Source organism: Clupea harengus, chromosome 17, assembly GCF_900700415.2.
Source record: "Clupea harengus chromosome 17, Ch_v2.0.2, whole genome shotgun sequence".
Taxonomy (NCBI): Eukaryota; Metazoa; Chordata; class Actinopteri; order Clupeiformes; family Clupeidae; genus Clupea; species Clupea harengus.
The window spans coordinates 20045950-20062367 of record NC_045168.1 but is presented as its reverse complement, the minus strand read 5'-3'; the positions used below and the strand labels follow the sequence as shown (position 1 = coordinate 20062367).

The window sequence follows — 16418 nt, the reverse complement described above, 5'->3', positions numbered from 1 at the left end:
TGGTTTGATTGGCACGACTGCATGACTAAGTAGGGGTTCTGTGCAAGCGTGTGTCTGTACGAGAGATACAAGAGACCCACAGAGAGAGAGAGAGATAGAGAGATAGAGAGAGAGAGAACTAGAGAGAGACAGAGAGAGAGGAGTGAAGAGAGTGAGTGAAATAAAGTGAGTGTGTGGTTATAACCATATTGAGACAGTAATGTGCTGGAGTCGGTGTCAGCAGATTTAAAATCCCCATCACTTATTCATGAGCTTCAACCTGATGGTTTATTTAGTTGTGATGGTCAATCCTTCCTCTCCTCTACCGGACCAACCTCTCAGCCTCCCTTCATTTGACTCACTACACTTCTCCCTCCCTCAGCTATCCTCTCCTTACTCCTCTCTTACTCTTAATCCATTCGTCTACCCTCCACGTACCTTTCCTTTTAACTTCCATTTCTCCTCCTCCTCTCCTCTCTCCTGTCACAACAGCACAGTTCAGAAGTCACAAATTGTTAATGTCCGTTTTTCAAATGTCAAAATTGCAATAACATAGAAACGTAGTACATCACTACATGAGGATATTCAGCAGCTTATCCAGAATGGACTGAATGTCTGAATGTTTTTTTTTTTTTTACTAATAGTCATACAGACAGCTTTCTCTGCCATGTGTTGCCATTTGGTTTTTAGCAGCCTAATTGGTATTGGGGACTTCATCACTATTGGGACTGGGGCTCATCGAATTGAATGAATCAGACTGGAACGTGGGAGGTGCTTTGATAACGTCACGTAATACAGCCATCACCCAGTTTTCCACAGAACCATCGACCTCAGCATGCCTTATGGGACATGCCACACACATCCAGGAGGAGCATTCTCAGCGTGGGCTTTCCACTTTTCCTCTCTTACTTACCGTTGCCTGGCGACGTTGGTTAATAATAGATGGTCAAAGATGGTCGTCAAAATGGTCCTTTTAGTTGTGATGGTCAACCTCTCTTCAGTACTGGACCAACCTCTCATCCTCCCTTCATTTTACTCACCACGCTTCTCCCTCTCTTATTTCTTCATCTATCCTCCCCTTACTCGTCTCCTTACTCCACTTCCATTTATCTTTCCTTTTACCTTCCCTTTCTCCTCCTCCTCTCACCGCTCCTTACTCCCCCTCCCCCCCACACACACACACACACACACTTCTCCTTCCCAGTCCTCTACCTCCTTGTAACTCCCCGTGTCCTCTCATGACACCTCTTTCTGCCTCTGCCTTTTTAAAAACTTTCCCCATGTTGACTTTGCTTCAAGCTGTGTGCTCTCCACGCTCTCGGCTGATTTGCTTTATTTTTAATAGTATATTTTTTTTTCCATCTCCCGACTTCGTTTCTACTCGGCTGAACCGCATGTCACTTTGGAGACTAGGGTTCTTGTTTACTTTACCATTTATAAAAAAAAAAAAATCTAATTTAAGCAAACGCACATTCTACTCATAAACTCATCTGTATGCACCCGAGTGCTCAGGGAGAGAAACAGTCTGTCCTATAATGCTTTACCCTACTGCCACTACCACACTGGGTACTGTGGACATGGGTTTAGTAGAGCTGAGGGAATAAGGCAAGTTTCCGGGTTTGCCTCTCAGGTTGGGTAAGGATTCCTTTCATGTATGGACCTAAGTGGAGCACACAATGATCCACTTAATTGATGTCCCAACAGGCACAGCCGTACAGGAGATGGAATCATATGAATAAATCATTCGCCATGAATTATGCTGAATGTGTATGGTAGTGCAGGTTAAACACAAATGGCGGTCTGAGGGATACTTTATATGTTAAATGAATGAAAGGGAGGACTACTCGAGGTTTACATGGATTCTGACACCATGGCAGCATACATTATGTCTCCACTCGTTGCTAATGCTAGACATGCTAGCTCAGGTATATAAGGATGTGTGATGGACCCTGTCTCACACAAACACATGAATCCCTCATGTGAACATATGAACTGACAGATAATATAGCATGTAATAAATCACTAACATACATTTCATAGAGATCAGGAGAAGTGTGTTTATTGGGCCCTGTCTATTTCTGATAGTCATCCTCGTACACATGGTTGTAAACAGTGTCATGCTAGTGTATACATACAGGCACATTGCACATGCAAAGCCATCACTAGGCCTCCTGAGACTTACATGTATAGATGAAGGCCTCTGGGAGGCAACATGCTGCAGGCGTAATTGCACAAATTCCAACACAGACACACTTTCTCTCCCTCTCTCTCTCACACACACACACACACACACACACACACACAGCACTCACCCAGGCATTAGTTAGAGTGTTCAGCATTAGTGTGTCTCCCCCCTCCTGACACTGGCGGTTGGATTGATGTGTGAAGAGCATGTAGGTGCATTCATCATGAGCGAGGTGTCCGTGCTGCTGTCCGGCTGGACGCTCATTCATCTGAGCAGGAAGAACAGCTGTCTGATCCTCCGCACATCTCCACATTCATTAGTGCGCCACTGACTTTGTCTACCACCTCTCTTACACACACACACACACACACACACACAGTCATTCATATGCCTACCACCACACACACATAAGCACACACTCACACATCTACCACAGACACACACACACACACTTGCCTATGAACACATCTCCTTTCACACTCATATAGCACACATTTTGATGCACATACGCATGCATATATACGTATGTACACAAAACATGCAGACACTCTTCCCCCTTCCTGCCCCACACAAACACACACTAACACATTGAAACGCACACACACACACACTCAAACGCACACACACACCTGTATGCGAAGCACCATTAAAACACACCATTTTGTATCTACACCAGCAAACTCCCCAAGTAATGATATGAAGGTGCTCTTCAGATCAACATAATTCCCCCCCTCCCCCGATAATATTCTCCCACTCTGTCACAGCCATGGCTGTTTATTCGTTCATCACGCCGGTGACAGCCGTGACAAGTAATAACTTTTCCTGGCAGAGTCTGGGGCTGCGGACTTCTTAATCAGAGGCGGCAGCCCGGCGAGCCATATGCCGGCTGATTACTGCGGGTGATGAGTTCGGAGAGTGGAGTAGCGTCGGCAGTGGCGGCGGGCCGCGAGCTTACGGCGGCCTGACGCCATGGGAGTGCTCGGAGGACACTGTCAGAGCCGGGGCTTCAAGCAATCGGAGGCAGACGCACGGGTCACGAGCTCGACTCCAAGGTCTGACACATGCTAATGAGAGCGCCTTATCTGGCATGCAGACTAGCTTTGGAACACACACGCACACACACACACACACACACAAATACACACACTCACCATCAGTCTGGACATTTCCCTTAGGAATAATGGGAAACAGTCATCTCACATTATGTTCATCTACAGATGGGAGCAATCAGAGATTTGTGTTTGTCAGAAGCACACACACACACACACACACACAATCACGCAGAGTCAGGTGTGACCTCAGCCATCACTCCGGTGGCCTCACCTGTGATGGCTCCTCCCATGACAGCATGTGGGATAGCGGAGAGGGATTCATTTGGAAACGCAGAGAGAGAGAGAGAGAGAGAGAGAGAGAGAGAGAGCGTGCATGTAGAACATAACCTTGGGGTGGGAAGTTCTCTCTCCTTGGCTGAGCACAGAACTCCCGGAAATTTAGCAAAGACAGCGACAATGACAATGTCAATGAAACGTCCAGTAATGCAGTTATGGACGATACACGCTTATGGAGCCACACATAATCACGTTAGCGCAGAACCGGAGGTGAAACAGAGCGGACCAGAACAAAAAACAGCCCGTCTGATGAGCTCAGCGAAGGCCTCCGCCACAACATTTCATCTCCATTAATTATGAAACATAGTATACACATTATAGCCTATTGTTCACTGTGCTGTACATTAGTGATCATTTGGTATTATGGGTCAGCTGCTTTGTATTCCCTTTCGGTTTGTATGGTGTATGAAATGGTCATACGGCAAAACCTCTGCCACTTTTAGAGCTCATTACATCGTTATGTACATAATAATAATAATGATAAAAATAAATACACGTCTGATTTGGAATTGGACTGGCTCCTCAAGCACACTGATATAGTTTTAGATTTATATTCGAAGATGATATTTTGCTGCACTTCAACTCACTCCCGCAAATGTTCAGATCTTTCAAGCGATGGTTTATGAGCTGCTCTTGAAATGAAGTTCTCCGCAATGAGGCCAGATATTTTGGAGTCACAAACCATGTCGCTTTCTGGTGGTCTCCCGCTGCTGTGTGGATAGGCCAACTGCACATCAGCCCAAGGTTTCAATATCCAGATAGTGGTATTATTCACAGCCATGGTAGAGAAGAACACAGAGACTAACCAGAGAAGAAAGAGAAGAGAGAGAGAGAGAGAGAGAGAGAGAGAGCAATGGGGAGAAAGCAAGGGAGAGAGAGTAATTCAGATTCATTTGTTCATTCAGAACAAATTTCGCGCCGGTTTTGTTGTTTACCACTCTCCTCGCTAATTAAGTTCACATTCCCAAAGAGGGGTTTTGGAGCACTTTTTGTTTTAATCTAGACTTTTAATTAAGCAACTGGATCGATTGCCGTGTCATTAATTCACTTCCTCTGCTGTGTCTGAATCTCTCACTAATCTGTCGATGAGGAAGAGTCCTCTTCTGTTTTTCCTAAATTATCTTTTCATCATGCCGTATAGGTAATTCATAATACCTGAGCTTTTTATGTCCATTGGCCCGTGGCACTGAATGTGGACTTGTAGTAACCTACCTGTATGCACCTGTCATCTTGAAAAGTAAAAAAAAAAAAAAAGAATTATAAAATAAAATAAATATTGATATTTCTCTAGTAATCTGTGGTATAGGTGTAATTTCTGCATGATTCCAATCATTTCGAGCATTTTTATAATCAAAATCGCTGAATTCGCTGAATTTGCGCATGTCCTATTCAAATAGACGGGAGAAAACAAGGGACGTGCGGTCAGGTTAGGCACCATGTATTGTCTATGGGAGCTAGTGAGGCAGTGCCTCACCTAGGATTGCGCAATCGCTCCAAACTGGGTTTTGCGCATGCGTAGAACCTTTGAGCTGAGCTCAAAACGCATTGAAAAATCATGTAGGTGAGGCACACAGTACCTCTGCCTCAATGAAGGGGGCGTGCGAGAGCGCACCTGTCGGGGTTATGCTGGGAAACTTTGCTCTTCTTCTACACTTCTACTTGATGGCGAAAATGGAAGATTTTATTGCTAAGCTGAAGCAGTTCTCAAAACTGGACTTTCAGTCCAAACGTGAAATGATTATTAATGGGAGACCAATGCCGGAGTTAAAAGGTATGCTTCAAGCGACGGGACAGAAGATAACTCGATCGACTTCTCACATTCAAAGCGTTGTTGGAACCTCAAGAATAAATTTGGTTTTGAACTTACAGCGGCAGCTCCGTTGATTTCCAATTATTTCTATTGGGATTGTTTTATGTCTATGTGAAGCCATTTAACATCACTCAAGTGGTTGTGATCACTTGGAACCCAAGACTGCTTTTTATTGGTGAGCTGATTTTGAGAAATTAAACTTAAATTGTAGGTAAGTTGTGTTTCCTGGTTGCAATGGTTATCCTGTTGCTACGTTAGCTAATTAGCTAGCTAAGGACACTTAATAACCTTACGAGTTAATCGGAAGAGTTCAATTTGCATGAAATGGTAGCTGGTTATCTAGCTGATGTTATAGTCTCCTCGATTTAACTCTTAAAATTATAATGGGAAAAGGTAGAAACCCTCAGGGTGCTTGTGCAACTTCGTAAGAAAGAGTTCATATTCAGGAGTTCATATTCATGAGTGCATAATATTTACACGTGAGTTCATCACAAGCTAGCAGCTGCCTACTGTATGCACCTTACCTATGTGTGTGTAAAGAATGCTGATATGAAAAACAACCAGTAGTCAATGTGAAAGCTGCCAATTGAATGGTGATCTTAGATACTCTATCGTAAAGGCGCCTATTAACGCCCCAGCTATTAAAAACATTTATAGATCGAAAAATCTTTAATCAATCAATCTTACATATTTCAGTAGCGGTGGGTGTCTAGATTAGCACTGGTAACTTTGTGTTTTCAGTTTTTTTCCGTTGTGTAGACCGACACGCAAAATTAGCTGACACAGGAGGTGGAACCAATTAACAGCCTTTCTGTATGGAAAGCTCTATGACCCTCACAAATTCTCGTTGCGAAATCGAATTCGTTCAGTTCGTTCCATGAGGGTTTGTACACACAGAAATAAATCGCTGTCTAGTACACTAAATAACGCTGTACTGCAATTTTTTGCACACATACAAGTTAAATACCCCCTTTGGGTAGGAGCGTATGGTGTTTAAAATCCGTTATCCTGGTTGATATAGAAATCAATATTAACTTAATATTATTAAGTAACATGTACCTGCGTGAGGCTGTTAATAGGTTTCGGGCGTTAATAGGCGCCGTTACTAAATTGGGTTTATGTATTTGTAAATTTGACTGAAAAAGTCAGTGCCTCACCAGCCACGAACCTCACCGCACGTCACTGGTATGCATAGTGCAGAATATCCTCAACTGGTAATCAATACTCATATACTATATGTCAGTTTAAACTGTATGTTCATTTATATTTAAGTCCGTCAGCATCTGCTAAGGGTCTGCTATGAGAAGTGAGGAAAAGGGTGTTAGGTGTTACAAAATCTAGCTGTGCATTTTCCATCAGGTAATATAGCACAGAAAGTGGATCTTACCCAGCAAACAAATAAATGAAAAAAAACTCCAGTCAGTAAATAAACAGCAAATCAATAATTTTGCACTTTGAGACAACCTCTCACCTGGTCCAAAGTAAAAACAGATTGAGAGCGAGAGAGAGAGAGAGAAAGAGAGAGAGAGAGAGGATTGGAGCCGATAAACCACAGTGAAACACATGGGATAGATATGACATTGGGGTTTAACTTCCCTCTACCTTCGAGCATACAAAACCACCCGCAGAACTGCACACCTCAGAGACAACATAGGGGTGAAGCACCCCATCAACTCAGCTCTCCTGTATTGCCCTTGTTCTTCAGACAAGCAAACACTGGACAAATCACACACCAAGGCAGCTTTAGATTGCTTCCATTATTTCAAACAGTGATGGAGGAGTGAGAATGAAATTAGATGCATGGAAACAGATAAGGCCATAATGGCTTTGTGCTCCTTTATCTACATGCTACATAGACTACATAAAAACACATGAATCTAAATATGCAGTCGTAAACATTTCTCTTCATACTGATGATCGGCATTGAATGACACTGTGCAGTTGTTTTGTGAATAAATATCCTAGTGAACGTTGTCTCGTGATTAAATGAGCCGTATGCCGTACCCTTGAGACGGAGTGAGTATAGCAAACACACCACTGGCTGCATAGCATCACATGCTAAGTAAATCAATTTTATGCACAGCACATTTAAAATTAATATGATTTTGGATGCAGTGATACAAATATAAAGAAGGTGTTAATATCACAGTTGGCCTATCACGTCAGGACAATAAAGCAAGGTGAAAAAAAAAGACTAAATCAAGAAGGAAACATGAATAGAAACATGAAGAAGAAGAAAAAAAGGAAACAGGAAGAAACAGTATGAAATATGATGAAAAAAGGCAAGCATCTGTTTGTGTGTGATCAGACATTATTGTTCAAGCTGTGGTCTGTGTGAGCGGATGTTCCCTGAGCATCTAAGAGCGTTTTCACCCATCCCTATCTCTGTGCCTTTGATCAGAGAGTTCCTCTGAGCTCCTGGTCTACCTTCACTGTGTTCCCCACTTGCTGGCTTTGGTCTTTCAGACTTTGTGTTTGAAAACTGCTAGATCAATGACCTTGAGTTGGCAGGTCGGGCCAGCCAATGTGCTGAAAGACTATGGCCCCCCCCACGGCCGAATACGACCTGGCAACCTACAAAAGTATTGACGGTCCACTTTGGCCAGCCACAGCGCTGTTGATCCTGGGACGTGATCCAGCCTGGCTCCCCATTAAAAGCTTTTACATGGGCACCTGGTGCCCCGATAAGGCTGGTGACTTATGGCTCAGAAGCCAGATAGAAGAATCGCCCCAAAAGAAGGTCTGGTTCTTTTGGGTAACTGTGCTGTTTCTTTCTTTTAAAGGTAGAGTCTGTGGTTCTAATCCACTTTTTGTCAACTTTAGTGAATTGGTCCTCACGTTCCTCTAGTGGTCCGTTCTTTGTGTGTGTTCAAAAATACTCCAGCGTTAATACACAGTCCTGGCTCTGACCAAGCTATGCACAATTCCAGCCAGTCAACATGTTGCCTCAAGAGGACGAAAGGAAGGGGTGTAATTCGGTTGGCCATTGAGCTCAGATATCAACAACATTTCACGGAAATAATAACAGACTGTACCTTTAAATGTAAAAGCTGTAAAATGCAATATGGCATAAGGCTGAGGGGATAAACCTCCCCTCAAAAGATATCAAGAGTTATGAATTATAAATAGCTGGAAAGCACATCCAGGCACATCGATATGAGCAGCTTCTTCTGTTTTAAATTCAGCTGGAAAATGATGACTTTAAACTGTATGATTGCTTTACGTAATGGCCAGGCTACTCTTTTGTCTGGCTTCTGGGAGTTAAGTGAGTATCAAAGCCCCAGTGGTGAGCGAGTGTGTTCGGCTGTGGAGTGAGTGTTTATACAGTGGTGTTGAGTGAGACTTTAAGCTTCAGCTCTCGGTGTGAGTCGAGGACGCAAGGTTAATCTTGCCTCAGCAGTCTGCGCGTCCCTGTCGAGTCAACACTTTTGTCTTCAATTTGTTTTGTCTTTGTTTGGCTACACCATGGTTCACTGCAAACCCTTACCAGTCACACACACACACACACATACACAGCAGGTGGGGAAGACAGATACAGTCTGCCCTGAAGGGCTTACTTAATGTGCTCTGCATGGTGTGTGTTTAGGGTGTGTGTGGGTGTGTGTGCGTGTGTGTAAAACTGAGTAAGAAAGAAAAGTGCCTGTGTGGGGAGAAAGAACAACAAGTTTCTCTTCATCAGCCTTCTTTCTAGAACATGACCTCCTTGATTAAACTCTGATGTCTCTGTAATTGCCACACCACCCTGAGTTATCTGTGTGAGTTTGAGTCTGCGCGTGTGTGTGTGTGTGTGTGTGGTGTGTGTGTGTGTGGTGTGTGTGTGTGTGTGTGTGTGCGTGTGGGTGTATGTGTGTGCGTGGAGGTGAAGGTATGCATGTGTTTGTGTGTGAGTGTCTTTGTCTACAGTGGGGATCACACAGGCTACCTAGACTTTATATTTTGTTTTTGTGCAGCTTATTCCATCCCCCTCACTGAGAGTGCTCTCGCCTTTATGTATCATCTGCAGAGGGGAGTGACAAAGTGAGGGGCCCCCTCACAATGCTGTTTCAGCTGAACTTGTGTGTGCAGAAGCAGTTTCTGCCTCGGCCTCTCCTCTGCTTTGAGCAGGGTCACATCGTCACACAGAGAAACACACACACACACACACACACACACACACACACATACATACACACACACACACGCACACACACACACACACACATAAACAGACGATCTCTCTGCGAGAGCAATCTGAAACCTCCACCTAGAGATAAGAGCTGCACATTTGGAATTCTAAACACTGTCCCTTGAGAATCCTTGCTGAAAATAACATACACACACACACACACACACACTATACAGATTGTACACACACACACACACACAGTTAAACACACTGACACACTCTCAGATAGATACCATCATCATCATCGGCAGAACAAAGAGGCTGGAGAGAATCTCCACCTTCGAGAGATTGAAATGCAGTGTGGCGGCGTGGTTTGATGATGTGTCAGTGATCTTCGGCAGCTCATTTGAAGGAAACATTCAGCCATCAAATTACCAGCCCTAGCTGCTGGAGGCATCCAGGTTGTCAAATGACACTGTCAGAATGACTGCCTGTTTGTTCGTGTCCAAGTGGCCTTGTGTGTGTGCAATGCATGAACAGTGTGTGTATGTATTATATGCATGTACTGTATGTATGTGTGTGTGTGTGTTGCTAACTGACCTTGTGTGTATGTGTGAATCTGTATGAGACTCTGTGAGTGTATATGAGTTTCTAAGTGTGTGTGTACGTGTGTGTGTGTGTGTGTGTGTGTGTGTGTGAGTGTGTGCCTGTATCGGAGGGTTCAGTGAGTCCCTCTGGAGGTTGCGTTCAGACAGCCAATCACTTGGATCGGGGCTGTCTAATGGCAGGAGGCATTGATTTGCCATCCATCAGCATTATGCCAGAGGAGATGAGCACAGGCCTCATTGGGAAAGAGAGATGAGAGGGCCAGCTAATGGCCCCGGTCACAGCGCCCACTACTGACACACGTGGGGGGATGGAGGAAGGTGGTGATGAAGTTGTCTGCTATCTGGTCTAGAGTGTGCTAGCTGTATACACACACACACACACACACACGCACACAAACACACACACACACACACACACAAACACACACACACACACATACACACACACACACACACACACACATCCTCGCTCACAAACAAACATGGATGTGATCTCACTTTTCCTATTCACTCAAGCTATTTTCTCTCTCTTTGTTCTGTCCCTCAGGTGATGCTCTCGACCACACAACGAGGAGGCACTGGCTGAGAGGGGAGTGATCATCGCGTGACCCAGTCCTCCTGGAGAGGGTCTCCAAACCCCCAGACCTCCTTCCCCTCCTCTCCCCATCTCTCCTTTTCCTCTCTCCCACTCCCACTCCCCCCCCCCACCAGCCATCGGCCACCGACCTCCTACTGCGTCCAGCCTCCTGGTCTCATCTCTGGGTATTGTGCTCTATTGCTGCATTTTCTTTTCTTTTTCTTCTTTTTCTTCTTTTTTTTCTTTCTGTGGACTTCAAGTCGGGAGACTTTGACCTCAGCGTTCGCCAATGCTTACAAGGAACTGCCTGTTGCTGTTCCTTTGGCTTTTCTGCGAGCAGGGCTCCCCGTCCCCCATCCACTCACCCCCCCAGCCCCAGAGCAGGCTGGGTAAGGAGCGGCCGCGCCACCTGGTCGGACAGTTGGGGGGGCATCATGGGGGGGCCACGTTCCAGAGGGTCAAGAGGGGCTGGGTGTGGAACCAGTTCTTCGTGCTGGAGGAGTACATGGGCTCGGAGCCGCAGTATGTGGGGAAGGTAAGGATGGGATGATGCACATTCTGTACACACACACACAAACATACACACACACACATGCACATAGACACACACACACACACACACACACATGCACATAGACACATACACACACTCACAGACAGACACACACACACACACACACACACACACACACACACACACACACACACACACACACACACACTCACAGACAGACAGACACACACACGCACACACACACACACACACTGTTACATCCCCACAGGCAGACATAAACTCATACACATATATACCCAAGCACACCAAAACAGACATAAACACACCCACCCAAACATATGATGGATTCTGATGCAAACGTCAGCATTTGTAAAAGGCAGGCTTTACCCTGCCACCTCCAGCACAGGATCAAGGAATCACTGCCTGGCAGTCAAAAAGGCATAGCATATACACCAGGCAGGTAGAACAGTCAGCATAAGCCAGTCAGTCATGATGAAGACACAGATGAAACTGCACAGATGGTTCCAGTGATGACTCTGGGAACTCTAATCCCAGTACAAGACAAACAGTGTCGGGCTTATTTACTTCATGACTTTTCCATTCTGGAACCAGATGAGCCCTTGTGGCGTCACCCCGGGACAGAGGGACGCCTTTGGAGGTGATAAGACAGCTAGAAGAAGCGTTACCTCATTAGCTGATGACGGGGGATTTTATTTTACTTTTATTATTTCCTGAGGGTCAAAGCTCCATATTTCACAGGTGCATAAACAGGAAAACAGCAGTAGTTTGAGTCTCTCACAAATCTCCTTAGATACAGACATAAGAATACAGGCACACACACACACACAGACACACACACAGACACACACACACACACACACACACACACAGACACACACACAGACAGTGGTGAAAAATATGGAAGTTATGCAGAGTCACTCCCGTGCACATTCTCTGAGATGAATAAGTGGCGAGGGCAAGGCCGAATAGATGCAGACTCTGAGTCCAGGTTCGCAGGGGTGACAGAGTGCACTGACAAAAATGCTGGCGGCTGAAACAGGAGAAAATAGAGACTCAAACATGCTCAAACAATTCACTAAAACGAGGTATCGGCAATATATGAGTTCAATGAATAAATGTGAACGTAAATAAGTAAAGATTCCATGGTGTCAGAGAGAGGTGGACTGAGCAAGTAGGATGAGGGAAGAGGAAGAAGAGAGAGAGAGAGAGAGAGAGAGAGAGAGAGAGCAAGAGAGAGAGGGAGGTGTTTTCAATGAAAGGCTTGCAGACAACTGCAAGGTGAAAGAGCGGCAATGACTGCCGCTTTTATCAGCTAAGCATCAACCACAGTGGTCCATCCACACCCCCTCTGACGTGTCCCTTGGCACGCAGCATTGCTCGGGCCCTAATCTAATATCTGGTGTCTTTGAGAAATGTCATTTTTTATGAACGCTGTACAATATTAATAGTGCCAGGGCACCGAGAGTCAAATCAATACACCCCCCCCCCCATCCCCCCACACCCCCACACCCGCCTTCCTTGGGCGCTTTGCCCAAGCTGGAGTATCGACCCATTATCATCATAGAGCCAGGTGCCCAGAGACAAGGAGGGGTGGGGGGGGGGGGGGGGGGGGGGGCTGGTTCAGATGTGCCCTTGCAGGAATAAATTGGGGAGTCATGGCTCCGTCGGCCCCTAAAATAAGCCCATAGATCAGGTGGAGGGGAGACGTTGGCACTAATGACTGGCAGAGAGGCAGGGGCCCCGTCACTGCCGGCCTGATTCACCACACCACTGCTACATTCATAACGCCACAGACTCCCACACACACACACAGACACACGACTGCTGATTCACCACACCACTGCTACATTCATAACGCCACAGACTCCCACACACACACACAGACACACGACTGCTGATTCACCACACCACTGCTACATTCATAACGCCACAGACTCCCACACACACACACAGACACACGACTGCTGATTCACCACACCACTGCTACATTCATAACGCCACAGACTCCCACACACACACACAGACACACGACTGCTGATTCACCACACCACTACTACATTCATAACGCCACAGACTCCCACACACACACACAGACACACGACTGCTGATTCACCACACCACTACTACATTCATAACGCCACAGACTCCCACACACACACACACACAGACACACGACTGCTGATTCACCACACCACTGCTACATTCATAACGCCACAGACTCCCACACACACACACAGACACACGCCTGCTGATTCACCACACCACTGCTACATTCATAACGCCTGATTCACCACACCACTGCTACATTCATAACGCCTGATTCACCACACCACTGCTACATTCATAACGCCACAGACTCCCACACTCTTCCCTCTATCTTTAGTCCTCCCTCATGCCATCCCATCCCTCGCTTTCCCCCTCTCCATCTCTCTCTCATCTATCTTGTTTTATTGTTTCGTTCTTTGTCTGTCTGTCTGTCTGTCACATTCACAGTCTCTCTGTCGCATGCTTGCTGTATTGTGAGATAAAAACGATAAAAATGTCAAAAAAAAGCTTTAAACCATGAAATAATGCAGTAATGTTTTTAAAGGGAACTTACAACAAACACAGCAACTCTTTTCTCTTTCCTTCCTCTCTGCACAGCATCCGCAGTTCACATTCTTCAGGTTCGGTTCTTTAGGCCGCTCCACCTAAGGCCCTAATTTCATTGATGGGCAATTTGCAACGGGCAAAGACCGCCGTGCATGAACTAAAGCTAATTTAATAACTTGGCAAAATAATTTTCCTAATTTAATACCATGAGCAAAATCCTAAGCACAAACATGGGTGGGTCAGCACATGTGGCTTTAGTTCATGTGCGACAGACATCGCCCGCTGCTTTGCTCATCGCCTGTCAATGTAATTAGGGCCCCTTGTCTCTCTCTGCCAAACTCACATTCATAATGTTCTGGAACTGTTCCATTGAATTCAGTGGCAAAGCGAATGAGTGTCAGTCCAAATTTGACAGAGATTTGGTTCAGCTACTTGCTAATGTAACTAATGATGATATCAAAGCGATGCAGATCTTACTAGGTAGACAGTGAGCACAACCAAGCCTACTGGAGAGCATAGGCACAATGACCTTACCCTCAACAAAGACATATACCACATTGTGCAAGTTTTTTTAACATCCCCTTTGACAAAAATTGGTTCAAATTGACTGCAGCTACATTGACCCCTTTGCATTTTAAATGAAAGATCTGGGATGTTTACAAGGCCAAAACCCCACTCTCCTATCAAAGAAGAGTACAAATAAACTGGAGGCAACAACATTTGTATTCCCTCCTTTTTTGCTTGTTCCATTTCTCCCTTTGACATCTCTGAAACTGGTTTCATCCTCTTTCTTTGCATCACGGCCCTCAGTCCTCAGGCTGGATGCACCTGCTCTCCCCAGCTTCATCCTTCCCAAACGCCTTGAACACTGAGGCCCAAACAAGTTGTCCCCAGAGCCACGAGGGCTTGGCTGGATTCCCCTCATGCAAGTTAGCAAGGACAGCAACAGAAAAGAGAGTCAACTTTAGACTACTGCACTAATAACACATACCAGAGATTTAAATGTCCTATTATTAGGTGTGCCTATATTCCTCCCTCCTCCAGACTGAATTGAGTTACACATAATTCACTCTTGTTGTCACTCATGAACTATGATAAGCAGTGACACTGGTAACCTACTTTGGGCTATGTTATGATTTAACACTGACATAGCATAATAGCATATCATAACAGGCTATAGCTGCCTAAACTCTTTGGAGCAACATATTACTGTAATGTTTACTGTCAGCAATTTCCAGGTTAGCATTTGGATACTGACATGCAACTTACAAGTGGACATCTATCTTTGTAAACTAACTCTCCTTGCTTAACTTGGATCACTCAGTCTCGATTTGAACTCACTCAAGGGGACTTGCACAAACATATCTGCTCATGGGCTACACAGTCCCCACCTTAGCTCAGTGTACTGTAGCCCTCAATGCAGTCTAGAGTGTGAGTCAGTACACAAAAAATACACAATGCCTCCTATTTCTTGTCTGTATATATCCTTCACTCTCTATCTCCACTCCTTAATGTGGTGTCAGGGACTTTTTTCTCCCACTTGGCTAAACATCTTTTTTTTCTGTGCTAGCTTAAGACCCCCTTAAGTAAAGCTCTCAGCGTGTTTTAGGCCTGCAGTTGTAATTTGGAGCCTCTGGCTTACTAGCGGATAATGGTTAGACTGGCTTATCTGCCCGGGGTGTCATGCCAATCATGTGTTTGTCACACACAGACACACACACACACACACACACACACAGGCAAAGAAACACACACATCCAGACAAACCACACAACCTCCACCCCCACCCCCACCCCACACACACACACACCCCACACACACACACACACACTGTAGGCTGTCAGCGGCAGCCCTGTCACCCGCCGAGGCAGGGTCCCGTTTGTCCCACCTCCTAAGTCAGCTAATCCATTTCAGAGGCAGCATGCCAGAGGGCAGGACACATTCCCCTCCATGGGAGAGACAGCCAGAGATGAAATCACACACCATAGAAATATATATATATATATATATATAAGTAAAATAAGGCAGGGTGAACAGGGGATTAGAGAAGTAGACACACAGAGCCTCTGGGCAAGAAAGATAGAGTGATAGATAGACTGATAAATGGGGAGAGGGAGGGGGGGGGCAAGCAAGTGAGATAGAAAAGAAGAGAGAAAAAGTGAATGAGTGAACAGAGATGTCAGTGTGTGTGTGTGTGTGTGTGTGTGTGAGTCTGCGTGTGTGTGAGTCTGCGTGTGTGTGTGTGTGTGTGTGTGTGTGTGTGTACACAATTAAATGTGTTTGTTGTTTGCATTGTTAGTTTGATATTCCATAGAAACTGAAGTGCAAATGAGGACACTCATTAATCCATACATCACCTCCTAATAGGACCTCTCTCTCACACTCACACACACACACACACACAAACACACACACACACACAACCACACACACACACACACACACACACACACACACACACACACACACACACATCGACACACGTGCCTCTCAGACACACAATTACAGTCTGTAACACAAACACAATCACTGGCCATTAATTTCAATAACCGCGCGAGCGAGCTGCGGGCGAAAAACAATTTCATCTTTTTGAGGTGTGTTTGCTTAACGAGTGGGGCTGTGATGAAGCACACACTTCC

General features: G+C 45.4%; 1 protein-coding gene across 1 annotated transcript in view; it reads left to right on the top strand.

Moving 5' to 3' along the window:
- Positions 1-16418, top strand: part of LOC105897225 (cadherin-12) — a 119811-nt gene that overhangs the window by 36883 nt on the left and 66510 nt on the right. The window contains exon 2 of the mRNA XM_012824130.3: positions 10623-11187. Within this exon, the coding sequence (XP_012679584.1) occupies positions 10942-11187 (246 nt within the window). The 5' untranslated portion in view covers positions 10623-10941. The remainder of the gene's footprint in view (positions 1-10622; positions 11188-16418) is intronic.